The sequence below is a fragment of the Podarcis bocagei genome (assembly GCF_964188305.1).
Source record: "Podarcis bocagei genome assembly, chromosome: 16".
Lineage (NCBI taxonomy): Eukaryota > Metazoa > Chordata > Lepidosauria > Squamata > Lacertidae > Podarcis > Podarcis bocagei.
Genome location: NC_138142.1, coordinates 24,734,219 through 24,762,210, shown reverse-complemented (window position 1 = coordinate 24,762,210; position 27,992 = coordinate 24,734,219). Strand labels below are relative to the sequence as shown.

Below are 27,992 nucleotides of genomic sequence, written 5' to 3'. Positions count from 1 at the left end.
ACTCCTCCTTCCTCCATTAAGACAAGCGAGTAATATTACCCCAACTCAAGCACATATCCAGGCAAAATGCTCTTGAGAAGGATGCAGGTCAGCAAGCAAGAAGCAATTTGTCAGAGAAGTTAACTCTTTATCCAAAGAAACAGCATTCAACTCAGCAACACTACCCAGCAAATCTTGCCCCTATACAGCAGTTGCCAGGACTGACAGCCCCTGCCTTCAACCCCCTCTAAGAATCCTCCTCTGCTGGATGTTTCCCAAGCAGTCTCAAACTGCATCTGGGAACCTGTAATCTCTGTTCTGCTGTATGCATCATCCTGCATGTCCTTGGAGATGGGGGGGGGGAGGGGAGATTGTTGCAGTCAGAGAGACAGACTCCTGGGATTCTTCTGCAGCCCCTTGTTTCATGCCCCTCCTCTACTTCAGCCTCTGAGTCTGAACTACACCTTGTCACAGGCTCTCCTTGCTCACTAAATCCCATTGCCTCTTCAGCATCCAACAACTCCCCCTACTGGGGTTCTAGATTTGGGTAGGTAAACGTGTTGGTCTAACACAGTCAAAATATATAAAAAAATTGTCCAGTAGCACCTTAGAGACCAACTAAGTTTGTTCTTGGTATAAGCTGTTGTGTGCATGCACACTTATACCAAGCTAATAAGCTTATACCAAGAACAAACTTAGTTGGTCTCTAAGGCGCTACTGGACAATTTTTTTTATTTTTTTATATCTTCCCCCTACTGGGGTGTGACCTGGGAAGAGTTCTGAGAGCCTGGAGGACCACATCTGTCCCTCTGTGCCTGAGGCTCCCTACCTATGATTTACCATGACCCCACTGAATATCTTCCTCCTCGCTCACCGCCAGGTCCACAAAGGCCAGAACTTACTTGGGGGGTTTCTCCACAGTGCGGTAGGTGTTGAAGGCCTGAAGCTGATTCTGCACTCCGCTCAGACAGTTGGCCAGCTTCCGGTCATTCAGTGTCAAGATGGTCTGCTCAATCCATTGCAGAAGGTCAGAGGCCAGCGTCTCGTACTTCTCTATCAGCTTGTCAGCCTCGATGGCATGGTCCAGGACCTGTTGCGGGAACCTGCATCACTCAGACACCCTGGGAAGGGGCTGATGGCCAAAAGACCCGCACCCCTTCCTCGAAGCATGTTGGTCTACACTTGCCTCACCTGCAACGGCTGCCTAATTTGCATCCTGGCCCAATCTGAAGTGCCAGCGGTTTTTGGTTACGTTACCTCTGGGTGCTACAAGCACCTTTAGGAAACAGTGACTAATGCTGCCTTCTCTTGCCCAGCCTTTCTTGAGGGAGAATATGGGCAAGGGTGAATGTTTGAGCATGCCCAGACCTGGTGCTGTTTGGCTTTCCAATTTGTTTCATTCTTTTTAAATTTTATAATCTACTTTGGGAGTCTTCAGGCCAGAAAAGTGAGATTACATAATCCAATCTGATCTAAACCAGGCTCTCTTGCAGACCAGCTGCTCCAAACAGTCCTAAAATGGATAAAACAATCTAATCTTGCTATAACTCGGCTCTTTATAGCTCAGCTGTGGTCCAGTCCTGCCCTGGATAGATGGCACAGCTGAGTTTTGAGACAGAGCAAACCACATGGCAGGGTAGGGAAGGAGACCAGAGATGTGGGACTGTATGTCCCTCTAGATATTGCTAGACTACACTTCCACCATCCCTGACCATTGGCTGCAGGTCCAACAACATCTGGAGGGACACAGAATAGACATTCCTGGTGTAAGATCTGGAGTTGTGCTTTTAAAAGCACCTAAAATATCCTTTTAATATTCTGCATTGTTTCCCACCCACTCACCCCACCCTGAGAACGGGTTTGGTGAAGACTGAAAGCTTTTTCTGCATTTAAGAATAATAGAATTTTAGCGTTGGAAGGGAACCTGAGGACCATCTAGTTCAACCCCCTGCAATGCAGGAATATGAAGCTGTACCGTATAGGTGTCGAACCTGCAACCTTGGGGTTATCAACACCACGCCCTAACCAACTGAGGTTGTCCCAGGCACACAGGTTGTCCCAGCAAAATATATCACCCATCTCCTCAAATGCCTGCCCTTCTTCCTGCAATCTCGGTGGCACTGGAATCCAAGTTCATTTCGGCTCCCAGCGCTCCCCAGCTCCCACCATAGCCCTGTTCACGGTACCTTCCCAATCCGTTTCCCTTCCACAGCTAAGGCTTTCATCTTGGAGAAGTAGTGATAGTAAGTGGCCACATAGGTGATGATGGACTTCTCATCAGGCTGATCCACGTTCACATCTAAGGAGAAGTGAAGAATAAAGAGGAGCAAGAGAAACAGGACAAAGAACAGCTATTTTTCCAGATGGCCACCACCATCATTTTACTTTGTTCAGTGTCACTGGAGGCCCAGGGAGCCTCGGAGGCTAGAGGTGCCTTTTACAATGGTTGGCTGGCATGGCAGCTGAGACTAATTCCTGGACCAGGAAAGCTTGATCGCAGTACTGTGGTACATCGCAAGACGAAAAACTCGAAAAACGAAAGAGTTTTTTGTTTTTTGAGTTGCTTCGCAAGACGAATTTCCCTATGGGCTTGCTTTGCAAGACGAAAACGTCTTGCGAGTTTGTTTCCTTTTTCTTAAAACCGTTAATACCGTTAAAACCGTGCTTCACAAGACGAAAAATTCGCAAGACGAAAAAACTCGCAGAACGAATTAATTTCGTCTTGCGAGGCACCACTGTAGTGCAGCCACTGATAACTTCGATATTGGATTACTGCAATGTTCTCTCTGTGGGGCTTCCTCTATGCTTTGCCTGAAAACTGCAGTTAGCGCAGAATGCTAGTGTGGACAGGCATGATATCCAGTCAGCATATAACACCCCAGCTCAGAAATCTGTATTCACTGCTGATTTTTTGCTGGTCCAAGCTCAAGGTGCAACTGTTAGTATATAAAGCCCTTCAGACCAGTTTACCTTGTATGCACCCACTCATCCACTTTCCTCTGCAAAACTAGCACTTCTACAAGTTCATTTTGCACTAGTAAAGAACCAATTTTAGACTGTAGCAGTTCCTACACTCTGGAACTCCCTGCCCATTGACATGTACAAGCTGACATGTGTTGTAAGCTATTTAAACTGCTGGTTTAAATTCCATTTTGACTGTTTTAAAATCTGCTTTTAATTTTCACTTTTACTGATAACTTTAAGGTAAATTCTTTTTTTTATTATTATTGAAAACCACTTAGGAGGTTTGATTTTTTCGTGTGATTTTTTAAAACAAACAAACATGTGGCCAAGCCAACAGAGACAAACAGGAACAGAGATCCAGGTGCCCTCCCTGCTGAGCTCACCTTCAGGGTCTAAAAGCTTGGTGAGGCCCAGTTCCTTTTCGGCAATGTTGAAGGCATTCTGGAGGTTGTAGTGTGCGTTGCATTTCTTCAGGGTGTCGATGTCTATCAGGTCTGGCCTGATGAGGACACCAAAGCAAGCATAAGAACATAAGAACAGCCTGCTACATCAGCGATATTTGCTCGCAGAATCACTACTTCATGACAAGGCCAGTGGCCCCTCTAGTGCAAGACCCTGTTCTCACAGTGGCCCACAAGCAGGACCTGAGTGCAGCAGCACTCTCCTCACTTGTGATTCCCAGGGACTAGTATTCAGAGGCGTATTGCCTCCAACAACGGAGCTGGAACATATCCATTGTGGCTGGTAGCCACTGATAGCCTTACCCTCCCCCGAAGCAAAGAAGATGGAGCAAGCTGCTACGAAGCCATGACAGGCCCCAACCAACCTTCACTGACCTGTGTTTGTGGACAATTGCGTTGAAAGCCAGGCCATCCCTCCAGCTGGTGGTGAAGTTGTGGACATTCACATTTGGGTACCTGTAAACATACAGCGGGGGGCAGGGAATAGGCTTACTTATTTTGCTTTGTTTCGTGTTCTTGAACCCAGCCCTCCCTTGAACGTTTGAGACAGGTCACTACAACTGAAATGCATATTTCCCCTTCGGGCTTCTTGAAACATCCAAGTGTAGTAATATTAAACCTTGGTTGTGTCACATCTAGCTGAGCTGGATTTAGCCTCAGAGGCAGCCAGCTCCTAACCTCAAGCCCAAACAGGGAAGGGGAAACCCCTGGGCTCACAGTCCCCCACTTATTCCCTTACCCAGCTGTTTTCATCTGACACCAAAGCAGCAAGGCATCCTTGGCGGATTTCTTCTCCTTGTTATCTTCTGTCTCCACACTGATATCCTGGATCTACAAAAGAAGACAGAATAACAATATCTCAGTTCTCCTTTCACTATTGGAGGGAGAATGCATATACAGTGCTATCTCGGGTTACAAACACCTCAGGTTACAAACACTTTGGGTTACAGACTCCGCTAACCCGGCAGTAGTACCTCAGGTTAAGAACTTTACCCCAGGATGAGAACAGAAATCGCACGCCGATGGCGCAGCGGGAGGCCCCATTAGCTAAAGTGGTACCTCAGGTTAAGAACGGACCTCCGGAATGAATTAAGTTTGTAACCAGAGCTACCACTGTAAATATCATTTGCTGGGAGTCACCAATGGGAAGAGTGGGCTTGTATGTGGGCTTCCCATTTGGGCTTATGGTTGGCTACTATGAGAACAAGACATTGGACTAAAAGGGCCTTTGGCCTGATCCACCAGGGCTTTTCCTATGATTAATCAGAGCTGAGGATGACCAGAGCTGCATTTATACATGTTACATATATTCAAACTGTGATTTTTTTTTTAAAAAAAATAAAACCTGTGCCAAACCAATACAAATTCTGCACCGAAAGGTAATTCTGCAACCTGTGTGACTTATGCAAATTAAGGAATGCTGTACACGTCTCTTACTTTGCACAGTAGGCCTGAAACTTATGTGCAATTCACTTACAAGATTGCATCTTTGCACGCCTCATCAATCAATCAATCAATCAATCAAGAAGAAGGGAGCAGGAGAGCAAAGGAAAACGGTCAAAAGCTGCTGTGCGAGATCTCACAAGAGACTCCAGAGCCCAGAAAGCAAGGCAAAAGGGCTTTAAAAATTCTTTCCGTGATGGGTTTTCCTGCTTCGGGAAGGAAAGCCCTCTGCCTTGCTTACAGTGTTCTGTAAGGTCCTATGAGGCTCTTGCCACTCAGCAAGCCAGTTTGGACAGACCCCCAGAACATAACCCCTGTATAAGTTTCAGGCCTATTTCAGAATTTGGCTTTTTTGCTAGCTGCTGGACAGAATGGGAGAACAAGACTGATGCCCCTTCTGCTGCCTGCCAACTGCTGAAATTATTATTTAGCTGTTTTTCTGCATGCATGCTTCTAAGATAGTATTTGCAGCCATGAGGGCTAGAAACCTGCTCCCCATCCCCTTTTGAGAGGAAGGTGGAGGAGCTGAAGAAGTGGAATTCTGCTTCTTTACTACAACAACCTGCTCTTTTTCTGCACTTCCATGGAAATGCAGTATATGTATCACTCTAGTTGCAGGGAATGGACAGCAGGAGAGAGGGGTCCTTCTTGAGGCTGACATTTCGGGGAGCCAGTCAAGGGGAAATCAAGGCAAGTTCCTTAAGGGGGAGGGAAAGGGGAAAAGGCATGGCTCAGGTTGTACCTGGAAGCGGAGAATGATGGTCCATATGAGGCCCAGGGTCAATCGGTGGTTGCCGTCAACAATATCGTGTGAGCCCATGTTCTCCAGGTGGACGCGCTGCTCCTTTAAGAACTGGAGGGCCTTGTCCACATTCTCCAGGCAGTGTATGCGCATCCGGCCCTTAGTCGGCTTCGGCTAACAAAAGCAGGGTGAGAGGAGAAAGACGGAGATAGGCCTTAATTTTAGCCAGTAACTCTGCCAGGGGATGAGTGTAGTACCCATGAGCTGGTGCAGAGTGCTTTTCCTCTGCCACCAAGCACATCTACCGTTTCTAATCCCAAGGATACAAGACCACACTCACACCAAACATTTAAAGCAGCACACCATCACTTTAAAGAGTTGTGGCTTCCTCCACAGGATTCTGGTAGCTGTAGTTTGTTAAAGGTACAGAGAGTTGCCAGGAGGCCCCTATTCCCCGCACGGAGCTACAATTCCCTAAGTTCCCTGGAACGAGGGATTGATTGTTAAACCACTCTGGCAATTGTAGGTCTGTGAGGATGGGCTGCCAGAGAACCCAGGAGAGCTGCTGCCAGTCAGTGTGGACAATGCTGCGCTAGAAAGATCACCAGTCAGACTCAGTATAAGGCAGCTTCCTATGTTCCTAAGGTCTTTCCCAGCACTACCTGGAGATGCCAGGTATGAAGCCAAGGAGCTTTTGCATGCTGAGCAGGTGCTCAGCCAGTGGTGGTGTCGGAGGTTAGAGTGTTGGGCTATGGTTTAGGAGAGTAGGGAACAAATCCATGCTCAGCCCCGAACTCATTTGGTGACCTTGTGACAATCATTGCCTCTCATCCTCAACTAACTTTCAGGGTTGGTGTGGGGATGAAATGAGGAGAACCACACACATTGCCATGAGCTCCCTGGAGCACAAGGCGGAATATAAATGCAACGGATAAAATAAATAAGGCCAAGGCCACCCAGTCAGTCACAGAGACCTGTCTTTCTTTCATGTTCATTAGCTCATGCCAGCTGGGATAGTTCGTGTCAAGGTTGCAGGTTCGATCCCTGTTTAGGACAGCTTTATATTCCTGCATTGCAGGGGGTTGGACTAGATCAGAGGTAAGCAACCTAAGGCCCGGGGGCTGGATGCGGCCCAATTGCCTTCTCAATCCGGCCCGCGGACGATCTGGGAATCGGCACGTTTTTACATGAGTAGAATGTGTCCTTTTATTTAAAATGCATCTCTGGGTTATTTGTGGGGCATAGGAATTTGTTCATTCCCCCCCCCCACCCAAAATATAGTCTGGCCCACCACATGATCTAAGGGACGGTGGATTGGCCAACGGCTGAAAAAGCTTGCCGACCCTGGACTAGATGATCCACAGGGTCCCTTCCAGCTCTACAGTTCTATGATTCATTAGGCACCAAATGTGAGATGTTTTAGATGCCAGTTTGTTTGTTTTTTTAACTTACTGCTTTATTAAAAAACAAGAAAAAACCAACCAGCTGGGTTGGACTCGATGGCCCTTGTGGTCTCTTCCAACTCTATGATTCTATGATTCTGCTTTTAGTAGCTCACTTATTATTTGATCTGCCACTTTTATCTATGTGATTGTTTTCATACTAGTTTACGCTTTAGCACATATTTTGCAATCCTTTAATGGAAGGTGGGGCAAAAAGGATACTTTAAAATAGTTAGCTAGCGACTGTGTGTGCAAGAGAAGGTGCACCTCCCTTAGCCAGGATGCTGCTGGCATGTACCAACCCACCACCGCCGCCTCCTCTTGGAAAGTCCTAATTGTTCCTTGCAACCCAGTCAGGTGCTTCCACCACCACCCCTCCCAGCATGCTCTGCCGCCTGCTTCTGAGTATACCTGGCGCGAAGACACCAGGGTTGCACCTGCCAGGGAGCCGGTTGGACTGGCACCGGAGCTGCCTTCCTACACGACATTCCCAGACAAGAGTTGCCCGAGGAGTCGCTGAGGTTCAAAACCCCTGAAGGAGGGGCAGAGAAAGTGCCCTACCTATGAGAAGAATGTCCTCTCCTTTTGCAAAGCAAACCTCCTGCCCTTAAACAGGCTGTTGCTTGGGCGGGTGGAGTTTGAGGGAAGAAAATGACAGCGCAGGCCTTGAGGATGGGAAGAGGAGCGGAGGTTGGGACATGAAAGGGAGGCTCTTAAGTCACCCACTGATGCCATTTAAGAACTTTGCTTTTCATCTCGCGCCCCTTCTATTTCTCCCTTCCCCAAGGGTCATTTGTGGATGCAATGCACTGCTGATTTCTTTCTGATTAGATCAGGATTATGCCTTTCATGGACTAAAATGCATTCATTGGTCTTCTACTGATGTTCAAATCTTTCCAAACACAATTGGTGCCAAGGGATGGGGAACCCACTGGGCCCTACGGAGGTTACTTACTGGACTACAACTCCCTGACCACTGGCCAAAGTGCTGACAGCTGGGGCTGATGGGAATTGGGAGTCCCAACACCTTCTCATCTCTCCTGTAGCCTCTCAGGTATCGTTAGGTCACCGTCCTCTCGCCCGCTGCAGCAAACTAAGCATTTCACTTTCAGGCTACTCAGTGCCACCACTATCCTTTCAGAGTGGTGTAGTGGTTAGAGCGCCGGACTAGGACCTGGGAGAGACCAAGTCACAGTCTCTTAGCCTAACCCAGCTCACAGGGTTGTTGTGAGGATAAAATGGGGAGGAAGAGAACCATGTACACCACCGTGAGCTCCTTGGAGGGTCCAGTGCTGGCAGCAGACTCCCCAAGTCCTTTCTAGCCATACCTGAAGATTCAGGGAACTGAACCAGGGCCTATTTGCTTAGAAAGCAGGTGCCCTACCACTGAGCTGTGGCCCTTCAAAACCTTGGTAAACCTGCTCAGTTCCCATAATCCCTCAGATCTCCAGCATCTTCTAGCATGCTTCAGTGTCTCTCTGCTAATACTGCCCAGGGAATTCAGCAGCCATAACAGAAGCACCTGCCAAGCTGCCAAGCAAAGACAGTCTAGCTGCCAGGCTGCTTGGAAACCGGAAAAACTGCCTTGCTTAGGCTGCGAACGGGCTGTTTTCCTTTTGGCTGCAAGGGAGGAAAAGCGTGGAATTCTGGGAACAGGTGCTTGGCTCTCTATTCAGGGGTGGGTGGGGGCTGAGGTTGGCCTAGCCTGGAGAGGTTTAAGGAGACGTGGCAGAGACATGGGAACCAGTCATCACTAGGCTTTATCCCAACAGTCTGGCGAGATTTGTTCCCATACAGCAAGCCTTTCAAAGGATCCCCTATTAATTCAACCAAATAATACATTTCTCTGAGACGGTGCAGCACAAATAATTTGCCACACCTGTGGGCATGCACAGTCACAACCACTGGGTGATGTCATTGTAGTTCACCACTTTGTGTGTGTGTGCATTGTAGACACATGGTTTAAGGTCCTCATCAGTAATGGGTTTCTTGAGCAAAGCATTTCCATGATTCGGCATTTAGGAAATGAAAGTTTTTGGGGGCTATGAATCTGTATAATACACCTGAACTGGGTTTTCCAATAATTAACTGTATTTGAGAAAACGCCAAGGCATTCTGCAAAATTATTTATCCAGTTTGTTTGATGCATATCAGCACAGCTGGAGGCTGCTATATTCATTTCTATTAAAGCATAAATCTTCTCTCAGCTAGATTTGTACACACAAACACAAAATTACAGTTGAGGCCTCAGAATAGGAGGAGCCTCTAAGTACAAAATGATGACCCCATGTCAAGTTTTACACAATTAAAAAAATAATGGGGAAAACAGACTCAAAAACAGACGTTCTCATACTGGTAGGAATAATAATGGTGACAATGATTTTTCATATTGTGTTGATGAATCGGTGCAGAAATAACTAATTTATATCAAAATTTCATTAGGCTGGGTGCCCATAAGATGTCAGACAGCATCAGTAGCAAGTGAGGTGTATTTTAGGAAAAGTACAGACCACACTAGCCTTCTTGCAAGATAAACATTTTAGTTAGGCCACATTCGCACTATACCTTTAAAGCACTGTGATACCACTTTAAACAGCCATGGCTTCTGGGAGTTAGTTTGTTAAGGGTGCTGAGAGTTGTTAAAAAAAACCCTATTCCATCCCCTCCCATCCTTCCACAGTGGGGACATAAGTTTCCGGACAGGATTTGCTCCTGGTGAGTTTGCCAAATGTGCCTTCTTCTTAGCATATTTCTCCCTTTCATCTTGAGGATCTTCAAAGCCCATGGAACCTTTGGTAAAGGCTATTCTCCAACTGGAGCACTCGCAGGCCTGTGTTTCCCAATTGTCAATGTTTATACTACATTTTTTTCAGATTTGCCTTGAGGGAGTCTTTAAACCTCTTTTGTTGACCACCAAGCATTACTTTCCATTTTTAAGTTCAGAATAGAGTTGTTGCTTTGGAAGATGAAAATCAGGCATCCAAACAACATGATAATACCAGCAAAATGGCTGCTGTGAGAATGAGGAGCATCAACACTTTGCATTCTTACTGCCAACTCACACAAAAAATCACTGTCAGTGAAAGACAGGCAATCCCCTGGGGAGATGACACATTTTCAAGCCTATTGTTCTAACTTAGAATGTGCTTGCAAAAGTGTTGATATTCTCCTGGTTAAGTCATTAAATTTCATGAATGTTTCATGAAGAAGCCTTTCCTTAAAATAAAATAAAAAACCAACCCTAATTCTATTTTTTAACCAATACTGAATTTATTGCCTATCAGCTTTCCTAGGAGGAAGCCAGCAAATAGATGAGTGGATAGAAAGTTTAGGAAACGAAGGGGAGGAACAGATGTAAAGCATTGGATTTGGCATGTTACTACTTTGCACTACTGCTTAATTTTTGTTCTTTGAAAATATATTAATAAGCCCTTGAGAGGCACCATCTTTAAAAAGAACCCTGCCAAATATATATATATATATATTTAATGAATACATTGACACTTAATTTTTCTTACTGCAAATTTGAGGTTTTGGTGCACTGTGTTGCTCCAGTTCTAGGAAGCTGGCCCCCAGCCCCAGGCCTGTGATGGAACTGCTCTGCCCACTCACCAATTGCTCCCCTGAGAGCACCTCCAGCAGGCGCAGCAACATCCGCCCATCTCGCAAGTCGCTGTACAAATCACTGATCCGGCACGTGACCCGAGCCAGGTGAGAGTTGACCCATTTGGTGAAGGTTTTCTTCTGCACGGCCTCTCGCTCATCTGCAAGACAAAGCATGTGATGCTCAGAGTAGGAGAGACTTCTCTGCAGCCTTCATGAGAACCAGCTGTCTCAGGGCTCCTCACAACAGGCTGCTTCCAGAGTCTTCCTTCTCTACAATACAAACCCCTTCCCAGTAAGGAAGCTCATAACTTCTGTGGCCCTCTCAAAATCTGCCTTTTGCCTGCAAGCCCCCAGCAGCCATTGGCTGAGCTGCTTCTGATGTCACAGAACGTCAGCAAAACATTCCATCGGCCCAAGAGGAAACTCTCAGCAGCAGAATATTGAAAAATGGAACCAGGAGAGCATCTTAAATGGAAGAACCAACAATCTGGGATACATGGTGGAGGATCAGTGGAATGCATGTTGCTATTTTAAATAACAATGTTGGGCTGAAACTCCCCACAGATGTACCTAATTCTGTCTGCAGGAGGGGACTGTAGCCTTTACATGCTGAAAGTCAGCGTTTCAATCCCTGACACCTCCAGTTAAAACAGTTGTGTTGGAGGTGAAATACCTTTCTCAGCCTGAGACCTTGGATAGATACTGCTGGTCAGAGTGGGCAATACTGGTAAAAAAGTCAGATCTGGCAAGTGGCAGTTTCCTGTGTGCTCTGTTGGCTAATATCAGGTATGCAGACCTTGTGGCCCTTCAGATGAAGTAAACCATGGAGTTCAATGCAGCTTAGACTCAGATAATGTATAATCAGAAAGACCAATAAATCCCTTAATCCCCAAGCTCTGTAAGTGGTGCACGTAACTATTGATCAAAACAAAGCTGAAATGTGCAAAACAGTTTAAAAAAACCAAGTATACATGAAATGAGTATCAATAAAAACACGGATAAAATCAGTAAAGCTTTTAAGAACAAATATAGATAATGAAACTATATATCTAGGTAGGCCTGCTAGAATTAAAAAAAAAAAGTATGACAGCAATGGGGAACCTGTAGCCCTCCAGATGTTGAACTACAACTCCAATCAGCCCCCACCAACACAGGGTAATGGGAGCTATAGTACAGCAACATTTGGAGGACTGCAGGTTCCCCACCCTTGGGTTAAGTTTACCTGTTTGAAGCCTTTGACATCATTCTGCACTATGCAAGGAAGAAGAAGAGCAATCCCTCAACTTGTATTTATTTCTGTTTGTGTATAGGCTGCCTTTGATGGTCAAATCCTAGTAGCATGGACATCAAGCTGTGTCCTCCATTTTTAAAAAGGAGATTCCCTGCTCACTGTTGACCTCTCTTGGGCCCTGTTTGCATTGAACTGCTTGTGGTGTCATAGCAGTTTCTCTAGAGCAAGCTCCCAGGCCACATGTGGTTCACATTTAAATAAAAGTGGGCAGGGGGCAATCAAATATTCCCTTCCCTCCCACTTATTGACATCCCTGGGGATATGGGCATTTCAGAAAGAACCACACACTTGAGTCCACTCATTTGGTCCCTGTATTTGGATACTTACAGCAGTGACAGAATATCTGCTTTGCATTCAACCTGTGGCTAAGGATTGGGCCCGGGGGTGGGTGGGTATACAAATGGAAAGCAGTGGTGGCGGGAAGGAGGAGAGGGCCCACTAAAGGAGCCCTTCAAGCCACCCCACCCCCCAATAAACCTGGAGCTGGCACTGGTAATTTCCATACTGTTTGCAGTATGAACAAGGACTTATGTGACCCAGAACAAGAGATAAAAGTCCTGCAAGGATTTATTCTGCTGAACCAACCACATGTGACCATCACTGTGTATATTTTAAAAATGCCTTGTATCTGCATGATAGCACAGAATGAACCTACATTATGGAAAGTTTTCTGTAGAAAGAAAATGGGGGTGGGGGTTGGGTCTTGTCAAGAAGAGAAGCTGCCTTCTCCAGAACAGGGATGGGGAACCTGGTACCTTCTCGACGTTGTTGGGCTATAATTCCCATCAGCCTCATCCAGCATGGTCAACAGACAGGGATGATGGGAGCTGTAGTCCAGGAACATCTTGGGGGAAACGAGGTTATCCATCCAAGCTCTGGAGGAAAGCCCCAACGTTGTAGAAAGCAGGTGATAAAAATACAAGAGCCAAGCTATCAATAACGCACAACTCGTAAGAACAAGCTCTTATATGGATTTAAAAGCTTAATTTCATTCTCTGAATTAAAAATAATCACTTTTTTGGGGGGGGGAAACATGGCATTGAGGACATTTTTTAAAGAAAAGGAATGACACACAAACATGCACACAATGAGAATTTAAGAAAAGGTTTTGAACTGCAATTCTATGCACATTATCTGGATGCAAGTTGTGCTGGAAATAGAGCTTACATCTGAGTAGGCATTTATAAGATTGCACTATGAAAAACAAAGTAGAACCGCAGGCTTTTCCATAGGTTAAACCAGCAGGTTAGCTATAAAAGCTTTTCTTGATTAATGGAGGGGGCAGTTTAATTGCTACATGAATTTTAATCTGTGTGTCTGGAGAAGGGTACACTTTTTGAAGCTATTTTGGTTCTGGTACATCACAAGCCAAAGAAAAAAAGGGGGGGTTAATTGTGGTTATTTCCTTCTAGCAGAGGCCATGTACACATTTCTGTTGATTGTGAACTCGCAGCATTTCCAGTGCTGGGTTTTTAATCTGGGTTCACATGATGTTATCCAAAATGCATATGTATCTTGTACAGTACTATAAGATACTACTGTTTGAGGAGATGTTTCTAAAACCAGCTTCACACACAGTCTGTAAACTGTTCTGTCTCTAGCCAAGGTGTGAACACCTTTGCATAAGGTAAATACATCCTCACTCCCTGATGTGTACACAAACAGAAAAGGAATTGAGGCCAGTCTGAGCTGATGTGAACAGCTGGGGAAGGTAGAAGTATGAAATGTGGGGGGGGGATGTGTCTCTCACACACAACTTCTTCACTGTGCTCTATGGCAGTAATGTGAACATATTCATAGTGTGGCCATTTAGTTTGATAAACCAAGTAACTTCTTGCACAGTTCCTTCAATATCTCCATAAGGAATCTGTTGATAATTTTGTAATACACAGGTTTACTTTATCTGCCTTTTAAGCAATTCATTGATTATCAGATCAACTAGAAAAACAAGTTAATTGGTTGGCAGCCCACGTTGCTAACATCTCTTGGCCTGCAATCTTAGCATTCCCAGTAATCGTTAACTAACTTATCTGGAAGGGCTTTGGTGCTAACTTTTAGGAGCCACTGAAGGATACATTCTGCAAGTCTTTATACACCAGACAACCCCCCTCCCCAATCCTCTTACTCCCCACCCCCTACTTCTTTTGAGCAAGCTAGGCCTCGTTCTGCTGTTCTACTTTGTTTTGCTGTTCAGAACTGGTTCAAATCTTGCTCCTTGCCTTAAGCTAAGAAGGGAACCTTAGGTAATATACTCTTTCTCAGCCTCTTCTCTCCCAAACCCTCAATAATATCAATTTACTTTGCTGAAGCCCTACAGATATTTTGGGCTAAACCTCCGATCATGTTTGCCCTGCTACCAAAAAACACAAGCAGCTCCTACCTGTTTCTACTCCACCCAGTGTGTGTGTGCGCGCACACACACACACACATACACACAAAAAGATTTGTAGAAGTTCACAAGCAATTATACTAGTACACAGGAGAGAGATAGTTAGGAAGAGAAATTAAGTGGTAGCCCGGACATCTGGGTCCTCTATAGTATTCTGATTTTTCACAAGAATAATACCAACTAAATGTACTGCCAGTGTTTTGTCAGAAGGTCCCATGGCAGGTTACAGTGATTTAAAGTTTAAGAATAAAAACAGTTAAAGCAAATAGCATTCACGTGAATGGGAGAGGAAGGGCCTCTGAAAAACACACATCTTGGGTGTCAAATGGCAGGGTAAAGAGATGTCTTCTGCATTTGTTGAAAGCTGCATAGGGGATAAGCCAGAGATACCTCTGCAGGGAGAGAGTTCCAAAACTTAGGGGCTACCACAGAGAAGGCCCTGTCCTGGGCCATGCCCTAATCCAGGCACCCCCAAACTCAGCCCTCCATCTGTTTTGGGACTACAGTTCCCATCATCCCTGACTACTGATCCCGTTAGCTAGGGATGATGGGAGTTGTAGTCCCAAAACAGCTGGGGGGTCGAGTTTGGGGATGCCTGCCCTAAACTTATGTGGGAAAAGGAACTACCAAGAGGGCCCCCTCTGTTGATCTTGACACCTGGGAGGGTGTGTAAGGAGAGGTGCTCTTTCAGGTATTTGGGGCCTAAGTCATTTAGGGCTTTAAACACTAATGTGAGCACCTTGAAGTAGCAGCTGATGCAGACCTGTAAAGCTCAAGTGCAAGAGGGCTGTAGCAACTAGAAAAGGAGTTGCATTTTTAACCCTATAAAAAGGAGAAAGAGCTTTTGCTTCTGCCTGCACATCACCTTTCTGGACCCTAAGCCTTTGGCTGAGAGACGCCAGCAGTGCTGCCTCCAGCTCCTCTTGCCCGCACACCTTGTTTGCATGCAATGCAAAGCAACCCCAGCAAGTGTTTGGCTCCAGGGTAAGAAAAGCGAAGCCGAAAGGAAAGGACACAGGCAGGCCTCAGTCACTCCACCCCTCCTTGGCTTATCCTTTATTTTAGAGGGTAATTTATTTATTACATTTACATCTCTCCTTTGGCTAAAGAGCACAGGGTGGCACACACGGCTCTCCTTCTCCCCACTGTATACTCACAACAACTCTGTGAGGTAGGTTAGACTGAGTGATAGTGAGCTTCATGGCTGAGGGTCTCAGTCCTACACTCTAACCACTATACCACACTGCCACTGGTACATTCTCTCCAGCGCTCTTCTCTCACATCCTCAAGGGCCAAAACCTCCTGGCCACTGCAGAAGGAAGTACCCTGAGTCCTGGCTCAGATTAGGACCACACCAGCCTTTGCCAACCAGGTGCACTTTTGGCCAAGATGTGTCTTGGCCAAAAAGTCCTATCTATCCCATTCAGCACAGGATGATGGGAGCTGTAGTCCCATGGCCTGCACAGTCGTCCTGCATTTGGGGTTTGTTGCTGTTGTGGGCATGTGCTGTTGGGTTGCTGTTTTCTTCTCTGCAGCTGGCATTTGCCCTGCAGCCCAGGCAGGTGCTGCTCCTGTGCTTCGACCCAACAGACATTATACATGCATGCACGGTGCATGCAGAGGCAACGGAGGGCTCAGCCTGCCCTTCTGCCTGAGTCACCGGGACGTGTCAGAGCAGGGCTTGTTTGCTAACCCTGAGCCGAACAGCATTTCAAGAAGCCTCAGCTGTCTGCAAGCTGCTGCACACTCCCCCAATCACCCCCCTCACCCTAGAGACTGATAAAGGACCCCCTCCAGCTGTTAAGACAGAAGTATATTCTGTGATCTAAGCATCACAGAGACAATGATCCTTGTCTCTCCCCAGTGAAAAAAGGTGGGGAGCGGACGTAGGAACATTCCTTACAGAAGTCAGATCACTGGTCCATCTGGCTCTGTGATTTCTACACTGACTAGGAGTAGCAGTCAAGAATGAGAGCCAGTGAGATGTGTGGGTTAGAGCACTGGGAGACCAGGGTCACATTCCCACTCGGCCAGGAAGCTCACTGGGTGACCTTGGGCCAGTCACTTGCTCCCAGCCTACTGCACAGGGTTGTTGTAGGGATTGACTGAGGAGAGGAGAAAACCACACATGCCACCTTGAGCTCCTTGGACAAAAAGGAGGGATATAAATGCAAGAAATAAATAAATTCCAGGCTGTGATCTCCCTCAGCCCAACCTGCAGATGCTGGGGACTGCACCTGGGACATTGAGCAGGCAAAGCTATGACCTTTCCCCAAAACGAAACAAATGCAAGACTCCAGTCGTCAAAGTTCAGGAAAATGGCCAATTTAAACAGGAACATTAGAAGCTGCCTTTTAATGAGTCAGACCAGTAGTTCATCTAGTTTCGTATTTGACAGCAACTCCCCAGGATAGCAGGCAGGGAGCCTCTCCCGGCCCTACTTGAAGATGCTGGGGACTGAACCAGAGACCTTTGGCAGCCCCTTAATCTAAAACACCTTCCCAGCAGCAATTCAGTCACTAGATGCTACAGCAATCCTCGACACCAGTTCTGTCCCCCATTTCCAATCAGGCAACACTATTGCAGACTCTAATAAAACTGGCCATATACCGTCAGGGACTTGTACACCAGGTCATCCTCCAGCATGATATAAGCCACCACTTCAATATGGGCCCATATTAGACACTGAAAACGGCAACATTCAGAAACCAGTGGGAGACAACTTCCCTCTCCCAGGATACTCTGCTGATGACCTCAGTCAGCCACCAGGCTTCAGCATAAAAGACTTCCAAAGGGAGGCTGCCAGGGGAAAGTGCTGAATGAGAATTGATCAGCAAATCTGATTCTATTCAATTTGGGCTTAATCAGAACTCCAGTTTTCTTTCCTACCGCAGGTGTTGAATTAGCACAGTATATAGCTGGTAACGTGGTATTACTGTCAGTAACTGCTGCTGCAAAAAGGACCCTTAAGTTTGTGTAATTTTGCGACAAAGTTCACAAGAGCACATCTTTGTACTCTGCGATAACGAAGCAGCGAGTGAAAATAACACTGACCTGTTTTGCTCACATAGAATGAAGGAGGGTGGATAACATTTCAGGGGAATCCAACAACAAAAAGAGTTTGGGCCCAGATCATATGGTGGTAGTGGATGCTGCCCCAGAAATTTGGGGGTGAAACCTTGGCAAGGTAAATAGGCTGGGGGTGACGGGGGGGCTGCACAATGTGGGACAACAGCCCTATTCGGTGGGCTATAACTTTTTCAGTTATGTGGACTACTCTCCCCGGAGACACACAGCTGGCACGTACTTTGCTTGCTTTTTTGGTGTCGAAAGGAGGTCATTTTATGGCTCCCCCAAGGAGGATTTATTGCTGTTTTTACTGCAGTTTCATTATTAGGAGATTTTTTTAAATTACAATTTAATGCAATGTAAGTTTTTGAATTATTCTGTTTTTTTATTATGGGTAGCCGACTTGGAACCTTTGACTGAAAGGCAGGGTGCAAACCTTTTAAAAATAAGTAAATGAAAGAAATTGTGACTGTGTTGAGGGGGAGGGAGAGCTGGGGTCAAGGTGAGCATTCCTAGAACAGTACTTCCCACCAAAGAGGGGCAGGGTGTAAGCCAGAGAAGTCCTTGGAGTCACAGAGGCTGTATCTGTCAGTGCCTGTCAAGGCTCCTCTCTCTCTTGACAAGGTCTCCTGCCCTCAGCTTCCAGGAAAATGGGGAAGAAGGGTAGCTTTGGCAGGGGGCAGCTGGGCACAGCCCCAAAGAATCTCAACCACGTCGCTGTGTTTGCCCCATGCAAATCCAGCGTGCGTTCAGCTAATTCCTGGCATCACTGTGCGGATTAGGGTCCCTGCCGCCACCGCTTAAGTCAGGCCAGAGAGATCTTGCAGGTTGGGGTGGTGGGGGGAAGACTCCTGGCCGAGAGCTTGCCCCCCAAATCTCTACTGATCACCCCCCTCCCCGCAATTCTCCAGAGTGCCTACCTTGAAGCTGCTTGAACCTGCCCTCCAACACGTTGGCATACTGGACTGCGTTGATAAATGCGGCCGGGGAGAGCTCAGGAGGGGGAGAAGGACCCTGGATCACCTCCAGCAGTTCTGGATCAGGTTCATACATCCTTGCGGCTGGGGTACCTCCACTTGGACAACCACGGCAGCCCCCTGCCCACCCACCCACCCCGGAAAAAACCAACCGCAGTTGGGCCCAGGTAGCAGGAAGGGAAGCTCCAGCACCTTGGTGTGAGTTGAGCGTTTCAAGAGAGTTTTGCTGCCCCCTTCCAGGCGAGGGCGGCAACCCTGGGAAATTTACATAAAAACAGGTTGGGTTGCTCTGAATGGGGTGTGTGTGTGTGTGTGTGTGTGTGTGTGTGTGTAGAGTACACTCACTGAGCCCAGGCAGACATGGAAAGGGGAGGGGAACGGGTTGGGCAGTCTGCCCACACACATACAATTCGATAGTCTGAAAAACTAGCAAATCTCAGCATTGGGGGTTAGCCAAAGCTCTTATTGAATAGGGCTCAGGGCTCTACCCTCAGCTCCAGACCAGGATGGGTGAAAGGGGACTGGGGCTCAGGACTACTGGATCCTTTCCCCCCCTCCTCACCCTTCTAAGAGGGGACTAATGATTCTGGAGCTTGCCGAGGTAAGTTTATAAAAAAGATAAGACAGGGTTGTATCCAACTAAAGTTGACTCCGAACCAAATTTAGCCATGCCTGTTCATGTCAATGGGTCCACTATGAATAACACTGGAAACAGCCCATAGTGGGGGGCTGAGGTCTCTTCTTCTCTTGCTTGACCTCCAGCCTCAGGTGTGCAGTTTCTTTTTCTTTTTAAGATATCACTATGACATTTACATCCCTCTTTTCTTCCAAGGAGCTCACCCTACCCCAAACATTTGATCCTCGCAACAATCCTGTGAGGTAGGTTAGGCTGACAGACAGGGAGTAGTGACGCAAAATTACCCTGTGAGTATGTTGGCTGAGTGGGGGGGGGATTTGAACCCTGGGCCCCCCAGGTCCTAGTCTGACATCTCTAACCACTACATCACACCAGCTCTCATGCAGTACTTTGTAAAGGGCAGGTAATAATCTCTAGTCCTGTCTTTGTCTCCTGTATTCTCCTATATTTGGGAGAGCTGGGTTTAAAGACGCCTAGAGCTATCCCATGGCCTTAGAGAAGCCCCTCTCTCCCTCTTTGCCTGTTCCTCTTCCCCAATCTGTAAAATGGGGATGGGCCACCATAGTTTAGTCCCTAGAACTGTTTTATCTGCAGAACCCACAGGTGAAACAATAATGCAAAACCTTTTGAGCATGTGCAAACTACTTTCTTCTAAGACGTGAGGTAGGATTTGTGGATCTGGGACTGTGGGTTTCTGGCCTTCATAGCAAGAAGCAGGTGATCTTGTGGGCACACAAGTGGGGGAAGATAGCAAGCAGGGTAGGGAAGGAACAGGACAGCTGGTTTCCTAGCTATTCCAAAAAGGGGGGCGGGGTGCTGGACAGGGACAGATGAGCTCAGCCAGCCGCCAGGGTCAAACAATGAAGGATTTGCATCCCATTGTCTGTTTTGTGTGGCTGTCAGGCTGGGCCATGAATCCTCCAGGCCTGCCAGTACCCTTGTGGGGCCAGCAAAGTGACTCTTTGGCCCTATACCTGCCTCCCTGTTTCCCCCTCAGAAATCTGTTTCTCCCAGTCATCCAAACAGGGACACGCTGAAAAGGTCTAACGTGGATTCACAGTTTTGTTGTGTAAGCTTCTGGAGTTACATAGGACTCTTCTTCAGGTCAGATGTGGAAATCCGACAGTTAGAAGGCATGGCCATCCGCTAAGCTTCACCTGTCATTAGTTGGGGCCTTATTCATCTGAACCAACCCTGCACACCAGAATGGGCTTTTCAAATGCAAGACCCAGCTTTTGAGCCCTTCACATAATCATCAAGAAGAGAATATCTCTGAACAAATGCAGACTGTCTACTCTCCACACCCAGCAAGCAAAGGAAGCTTTTAAAGGGACTTAGGAGGACAGACATTCCAGGCCAGGCTATTGAGAGCAATGGGTGGTTGAAGCCTGCCAGTCCCCCCACCCGATTATGTTCTCCAAACTCTCCAGAACAACCCTGATTCATCTGTTTTATGTTTTCTTGCATGAAAGTTCCCCACCACTACTTTGAACATCTCTGCTTGCAAAAGAGCTCTGTGGAACTCAAAGCAGTTAGAACGGCAGGCCACATTCACACTGCACATTTTAAGTGCTATGAGCCACAATTCCCAGAATCCCCTGTGAAGAGCCATTGTTGGTGAAACCACTCAGAACACTGTAGCTCTGTGAGGGGAATAAAGATCACCTCACAACTCTCAGCACCCTTAACAAGCAACATTTCCCAGAATCCTTTGCGGGGGGGCCCCGAAAGCCATAACAGTTTATGAAAGGGAATCATAGTGCTTTAAGTGTACAGTGTGCATGTAGTCCAGGGTTTCAATCTCTGCTCAGCCACCAGGTGACCTTGAGCCGGTCACTGCCTCTCAGCCTAACCTACCTCACCGGGTGGTTCTGAGGGAAAATGGGGGAGGGGCGGCAGCCGTGTAAACCACCTTGAGCTCTTTGGAGGGGAAAGTGAGATACGGATGTAGTTAAACGATTAAGAACAAAAACAACAATAAATTCCTCCTCCGGCAACCCAAAGCAATTTGACAGAGGAACAACTGCCTTGCCCTTGATCTTCAGCAATGACTGGAACTCCCCACACGCATAAAACACACACCCAGGGTGCCCCCCACCCGCCCCCGCCACCACTGGCTTCCAGTATTTCCTGCCTGCCTGGCTGCCCCACCCTGCTTGGTATCATCCCAGACTGTCATTAAGTGACTGTTTACTGACTCTCCCAGGCCGCCTTTCCCTCGCAATCCTCCCCCAGCCGTTAACAGGGCTGGAGACGCTGAGGTAGCGGCAGAGTTTAGCAACTGCAGGAAACTGCTGGATACGAAATCGGGCTCTTGGTCCATCACCCAGCAGCTCAAGATGTGGGCTGGCAGAGGCTCTTGGGTTGGGGGGGGCGTTTCAGATGGGGAGGCAGCCCCACCTGGAGATGCCATGACGTTGGGGATTGAACCTAGGACCGTCTGCAGATGCTCTGTTACTGAACTATGGCCCTTCCCCCCGGTGCTCATTTTGGGATTACTCAAGGCCACACTTGCTCGCGCTATCGGAGCCCAGGCCCAAGGCCGGCCTGCTGAGTCCTTGGCTTCTGCCTCCGTTTGGCTATCTCGTGTTTGCTGGCACTTTCCCCTTGCGGGTTGTGATAAATAATGATCCCAGTCCCTCATAAAGCCAATCTACCCTTCGCAAAAAAGGGAGGCGGGGTGGGGGAATCCCAGCGTCTAAATACAAATACACAAGGCAGCACCATGGGCAAAAGACTACAAGTTGGAGGTCTGAGAAAGGGGCAGGACCAAAGGGGGGAGGGAGAGTACCCCTACCCCAGCAAAGTTTGGGGTTGCTTTTAAAAGCTAAGGCAGAAATACGATTTTCATCAAAATCAGGCTGTAATGCTAAGCATGCTTACTTGACAGAGAATTAGGTTGAGATTTAATCCAGAGAAAATCAATTTAGGATGGGAGCATTCATTTTAAATCTTCCATTACTTCTCATTCAGAAATTTGGGGGCACCTCTGCCGCAAAATGCCCTGTTTCCTCCTCCACAGTCCCCCCCCCCCCGGGAACATTTTACATATTGCATCTTTGCTGTTATTATTTTGGGTGCTCATAATGATTATAAACAATTTATTGAAAGCATTGGGAGCAGTTTTGTTCCATTGTTTTCCTATGTTTTGCTAGTTGAACTTCTCTTGTATTGTTGGATAAAAATACATTGTTATATTTTATGATAATTGATTTTAACTGTTTTGCAACTGTACAGTACATTTCATCGTGAATTTTCCCCAATGAATCCAACTGTTATACCACAGGGTCACAAATGTGGCGCCCATAGAGGCCTTCTCTGGCACCCACGGGGCGCAACACCCCCCTCCAAAAAACACCTGGCTTGAAACAAGTATTCCATTGCAACCAACAGAACAGGAGACACTGTGTGAATGGCAATAATTTATAGTTTGCAAATGTCCCCGTGGGCCCAAGAACGTTGGTAACCCCTATTTTACGTGATTTTCCATTGTATAATGTTGTTGTTTATGTGCCCTAGAAAAGTAGTATACAAATGAAAAGGCAGGCAGGCTGGTCTTACATAGTTTCTGTTCACTTCAGTAGGGCTTGTGCAAGGAGGTGGAGGACCACCTTGGGGCATTCTGCCCTTAGGGAAGGGCTTTAGCTCAGTGGTAGAGCATACAGTGGAACCTTTACTCACGTACGGAATCCGTTCCGGAGGTCCGTTCGTGAGTCAATCCAGGTTGCTGGGAGAAGCACCGTTCTGCACATGCGCATTCAGCGGCAGCCCCGTTCTGCGCATGTGCAGATGGCAGCAGCCGCTTCTGTGCATGTTCAGTCGGCAGAAGCCGCTTCTGTGTGTGCATGAATCACAGCAAACCAAATATTTACTTCCGGGTTTGCCACGGTCGCGAGTCGGATTGTTCGTGAGTAGGGCCAGTGGTAAGTCGAGGTTGTACTGTACACCAATTCATAGAAAGGACAAAACAATATACAGTCATCCTTGGGTTGAATATGCTTCATGTTGAGCGCGTTCAGGTTGTGCTCAGCGGCAACCCGGAAGTAACAGAGCAGGTTACTTCCAGGTTTTGCCACTTGCGCATGCGCAGATGATCAAAATGACGTCACGTGCAGAAGCGGCGAAAAGCGACACACGCGTGCACAGATATGCCGTCGCTAGTTACGTTTGCTTCTGGATGTGAACGGGGCTCCAGAACGGATCCCGTTCGCATCCCAAGCTACCACTGTACGCAGATCAGCAAGCAAAGTATCAGAATTAATTAGACAAAACCACTACCAACAATTACAATCAATCATTTAAATCAGGGGTTTCCAAACTGTGGTCCATGGGCCATTTAGGAGGTCCATGGTGTGTTTGTGGATTCGTGATTAAAGAGTCGGCACATCCATCACATTAAATGTTCATATTGTTTTTTAACTGTATTCATATGGCTTTTGAATATTGTATACAATTTGAATATTGTATTACAATTTGCATTATATGGAATTCAAACTGAAATCCAAGATATAATAAATAATACAATTAAAAATCACCCAGCACCTAGCACAGCACATTATAATCGCTACAACAGGCAGAAAAATCATTAAGTGTCCTCCAAGACCCTCAGCAAGTAGTCCATGGGGGGGGGGAGTTTGGGAACCACTGATTAATAACTGGGAACCACAGATAAATAATTATAAGCAGCTAGTGCAATAATGGCAAAACCATGATATATGAAATGGTTCCACCCCATGTTAGTGGTTGAACACCTACACACCCACACCCAAATAGCAAGAGCAGGTGAAGAACTGGGGTAAACACACTGCAATTAGGAGTTAACTAAGGAAAGCTGTAACAAAATGCTACAGTGGGGAATGCTCTTGTTTAGCATTTCTGCCAGTGTGGGTGGTGTGACTATGTAGTGGCACTCCTCCCTGAACATCACCAATAAATGGAATGCCCTGCTGATATTCCTGTGGGCCAATGTCCCTGTCTTCCTTGAAGAAAGTATCCCCAAGCTGAAACTTTGACTGGATTCATGCATGTAGGAGGCACCTCATTCTTTGGAGCTGGTCTAAGCACAGCAGCCAGCCACCCACCCAGCCAGGTAAACAGAAAAGCAAGGCCGTTTGCACTGGGAGCAAAGTGCAACAGGCAACCAAGAGTGACAGACAAGAGAAGGGAGAGAAGGAACACCGCTTTTGGGCTCTTGGAGCCAGAAACCATCTGGATTCAACTGCTGCGTGTTTCAGTTTCCCCCAAGACAGAACAGTACAATCCTGCAGAGAGAGCACTGGGATTGGAACTGGAGAACTTCCCTTCCACGTCTCCAAAGTCTCTGCCACGGACTCTTGGTATAAAATTTGGGCAAGCCAGCCTCACTTTCCCTATCGGACAAATGGGAGGAAGAGAAACCTGACTTTCTGGTGCTATGTGAAAGAACAGAGCCAAGCGTGCTAGAAAACTTTTTCAATTAAAAGGAAAGGAAAGCACCACTGATCTAAGTGATCAAAAACAATTTAGCAGTGCCAAAGAAGCTGTGTGAAATATGAGAGCCACGATCCATTGAATGGTGCACTGGAGCATGAGCTGAGTGCCTCTCCACAATACAGTGGTACCTCAGGTTACAAATGCTTCGGGTTACAAACTCCGCTAACCCGAAAGTAGTTGCTCCGGGTTGCGAACTTTGCCCCAGGATGAGAATGTAAATCGTGCGGTGGTGGCGCGACAGCAGTGGGAGGCCCCATTAGCGAAAGCGCTCCTCAGATAAGAACAGTTTTGGGTTAAGAACGGACCTCCGGAACGAATTAAGTTCGTAACCCAAAGCACCACTGTATAAGCCTAGGAAGACTCTCTACCTAAACACCAGTTTGCAAGCCCCTGCAAAGGTGAAGAATATACCCATAGCTCTGTCTAAGGAGTTCCTTCCTAGGAACACGTGGCAGACTTAACATTCAAATCACCGTTCCAAAGGCTGCCTACAACTCCCATCATACTTTGGGGCACTGTGTGCTTGTTACAAGGCTTCCCCTTGCAGCAGCTGTCAAGACTATTCTGTTCCTGTGCTGCAACCACTATGACTCAATAACTTTATTTGTGTGTTTTGGAGAGAAGAGGACAGAGTGGCATGAAAGTTCAAGAGCACATGGATCGAAATTTATTTTACTCCTTGGATACTTTCCAGTAAAAGCTGGACAGAAATATCTCCCCCTCCTCTCCCCTTTTCAGTGTCCCTGACTATCAGAGATGCTAGGATTTTTCGACCTACTTTTCTAAAGTTGTCCTGCAAGTATTCCCTATTTTTCCTGGTTAGCATGAAGTCTCAACTCAGTTGCAGGATTTTATATTGTGTATCTGTTTGCCACCCTGGGCAACCTGAGGAGGAAGGATGGATATCAATTCAGTAAATAAAACCATCCTCATCCATTCTTACCCTGCTCCTACCCCAATCTACATTTCAGCCTTCAAATGAGTGAACACAGTTGAGTTGTTAGCCTGGCTTGCATTGCACTTGCAAAGTATTGAGGGGGGACTCTCAAGCAACTTTAAAAAATGGTTTCTGACTTTGCTTGATTTCCCCTCCCTAAGAACCCAAGAGGACCCCTGAAGCTGGATCAGTCAGACCAAAGGGGGTACATCTAGTCCAGTATCCTGTTTCTCACAGTGGCCAAATAGGTGTCTGCAGGAAGCCTGCAAGCAGGACCTAAGGGCAAGAGGACTCTCATTTTTATATATAATTTTATTTTTCATTTTCAGCTTTTACAAATATTTTGACAAGAAAAATCTAATCTTTACAAATCTACTTTACCTTCCCCTCGACTTCCCTCCCTTCCTTTCTGCCATTTTTAAAAAATGCATTTTTCTTACTGCATCTCCAATTCAAATGTATTTACAAAAATTTCCCTTGTTTTCCCTTAATTGCTGCAAGAGCACTCTCCTGATCGGGTACTCCGGTGACTGGTATTCAGAGTCATGGCGCCTCCAATCCTAGAAGTAATACACAGCCAGTATGACTAGCAGCCTTTGACAGCTCCGTCCCCCATGTATTTTGGGGAAGTACCATGTACAAATTTAATAAATAAAATAAAAATAAATAAGCCCACCCACTTGCCTCCATTTTATCTTCACAGCCACCCTGTGATGTAGAATAGGCAAGAAATAGTTACGCTCCGCACATGCTCATTGCTTCCCTTGTCACAAGGCCGAACTCTCGCAATGCAAACAGTGCCAGAGAAGCTCAGCCTTGGCAAAACAACAAGCCCCTGGCACCCCTTTACCTGCCAGCGCCTTGATGCGAGAGCGCTCGAAAAGCCGGGCCGAGCTGTTCTCATTGTCCCAGTCTTCGTCGGCCACTTCCCAGCGGTTGTTGATGTCGTTGTACTGCTGCTGGATCTCCAGGCTGTCATAGTCGGTAGGGGAGAGGGTGCTGCTCATGGCGATTTCGGCAACAGGGCCAACGTCCGCCTTGAAGTGAAAGAGGGAACAGTGAGAGCCTTCAGGCACAAGGCCAACTCATAATTAACCAAGTATTCTTTTACATCCATTCTAAAAAATGTATATACAGTGGTACCTCGGTTGTCGAACGTAATCCATTCTGGAAGACTTCCAAAACATTCAACAACCGAGGCGCAGTTTCCAATTGGTTGCAAGAGCTTTTTGCACTCAGAGGAGGCCGCATCAGACATTTGAGTTCTGAGGAACATTCGAAAACAGAAGCATTTACTTCCAGGTTTTCAGCGTTCGAGAACTGAAACGTTCGACAAGGAGGCGTTCAGAAACCAAGGTACCACTGTACGTTGTTCTCTAACCATTTAGAAGCCACAGATCCTCACCTTTCTTAGGTGACGTACACCACGTTCCTTCTCCCAAAGAATTCTGGGCATTTTAGTTTACCCCTCACAGATTTAAAATTCCCAGCAACCCTGATCAACCAAGCGCCCAATAAGATACCTATCCACAGGTCACTGACACAAAAGCTCTGTTCACATACTATGTAAAAGAATGAAAGTTCACTGTTTCCCCCTCCCTTCTTTCCATTTCCTCCCCTCTTTCTCCCCACTTCTCTTTCCCCCTCAACAAACTGAATGCCATTGACCTGTAAGGAGGACTCTGAGATTTGAAAACAGAGACACTGAATGTACTTTGGTTACTCATGAAAAATAAAATATACTAAATCACAAAACTCAGAACTCTTGCAGGGGGTGGGGAGTACTTTGAATGTGCTTTAAAGGTATAGAGTGGACGTAGCCTTATAGGGAGTCACCTTATACCTGGTTCCTGTAGCTCAATTACACCCACACTAATAGCAGCAGCAGCTCTCGGGGGGGAGGGGGGGCTTCTGACTGCAACACAGATGCTCTACCACTGAGCCACAGCCCTTCTTCCCCAGCGTAGTATTTTCTACACTGACTCTATCCTGAGGACAGCTCAGTTGGTAAAGACTGTTAAATCTCAAGGTCATGGGTTTGAGCCCCACATTGGGCATAGGATTCCTGCACTGCAGGGGGTTGGACTAGATGACCCCTGTGGTCCCTTCCAACTCTACAATCCTATGATTCTTCAGGAGAGAAAAAGGAAAGGGAGCCTGAAAAACTGCCTGCTAAGATTTAGGGGGGATGGGGGGCAGGAGAGTAACAGTCATAGCCTCACCCAAAGAATCCTGGGAAGTATAGTTCATTAAGGGTGCTGAGAATTGTTAGGAGACCCCCATTCCCCCCACAGAACTAGAATTCCTAGAGTCCAGGGTGCGAACTTGAATAAAATATTGGGTGGGGTCGTTACCCCCACTCCATATAATCAATTACATGATGTGGTGCACGCACACCATTTGAATGGCAATGCCCATTATTGGGGGGGGGGCTTACTTCTATGGGCCAGATCCTTGAAAGGGTCCCTATAGGCATCACAGCACATAGGTGTTAAGATCCATAGGAATCTTATCTGTGACCAACTGTAGGGAGAAAAAGGGCAGAGGAAGCCTGCCTTACACCACGTCAAGACTATTCATCCG

At 46.8% G+C, this 27,992-nt stretch overlaps 1 protein-coding gene across 2 annotated transcripts in view; it reads right to left on the bottom strand.

Annotated features, from left to right (window-relative positions):
- SPTBN2 (spectrin beta, non-erythrocytic 2) overlaps positions 1 to 27,992 on the bottom strand; it is a 94,276-nt gene that overhangs the window by 30,823 nt on the left and 35,461 nt on the right. Inside the window, exons 3-10 of one of the 2 annotated variants that reach the window (XM_081174376.1) lie at positions 26,260 to 26,446; positions 10,644 to 10,795; positions 5,590 to 5,763; positions 4,144 to 4,235; positions 3,780 to 3,860; positions 3,327 to 3,442; positions 2,166 to 2,278; positions 882 to 1,069 (exon numbers count right to left, since the gene is read on the bottom strand). In XM_081174376.1, the coding sequence (XP_081030502.1) occupies positions 882 to 1,069; positions 2,166 to 2,278; positions 3,327 to 3,442; positions 3,780 to 3,860; positions 4,144 to 4,235; positions 5,590 to 5,763; positions 10,644 to 10,795; positions 26,260 to 26,416 (1,073 nt within the window). In that variant the 5' untranslated portion in view covers positions 26,417 to 26,446. Of the gene's footprint in view, positions 1 to 881; positions 1,070 to 2,165; positions 2,279 to 3,326; positions 3,443 to 3,779; positions 3,861 to 4,143; positions 4,236 to 5,589; positions 5,764 to 10,643; positions 10,796 to 18,306; positions 18,488 to 26,259; positions 26,447 to 27,992 lie in introns of those variants that run through there. The other variant, XM_081174377.1, reaches the window with a different exon arrangement.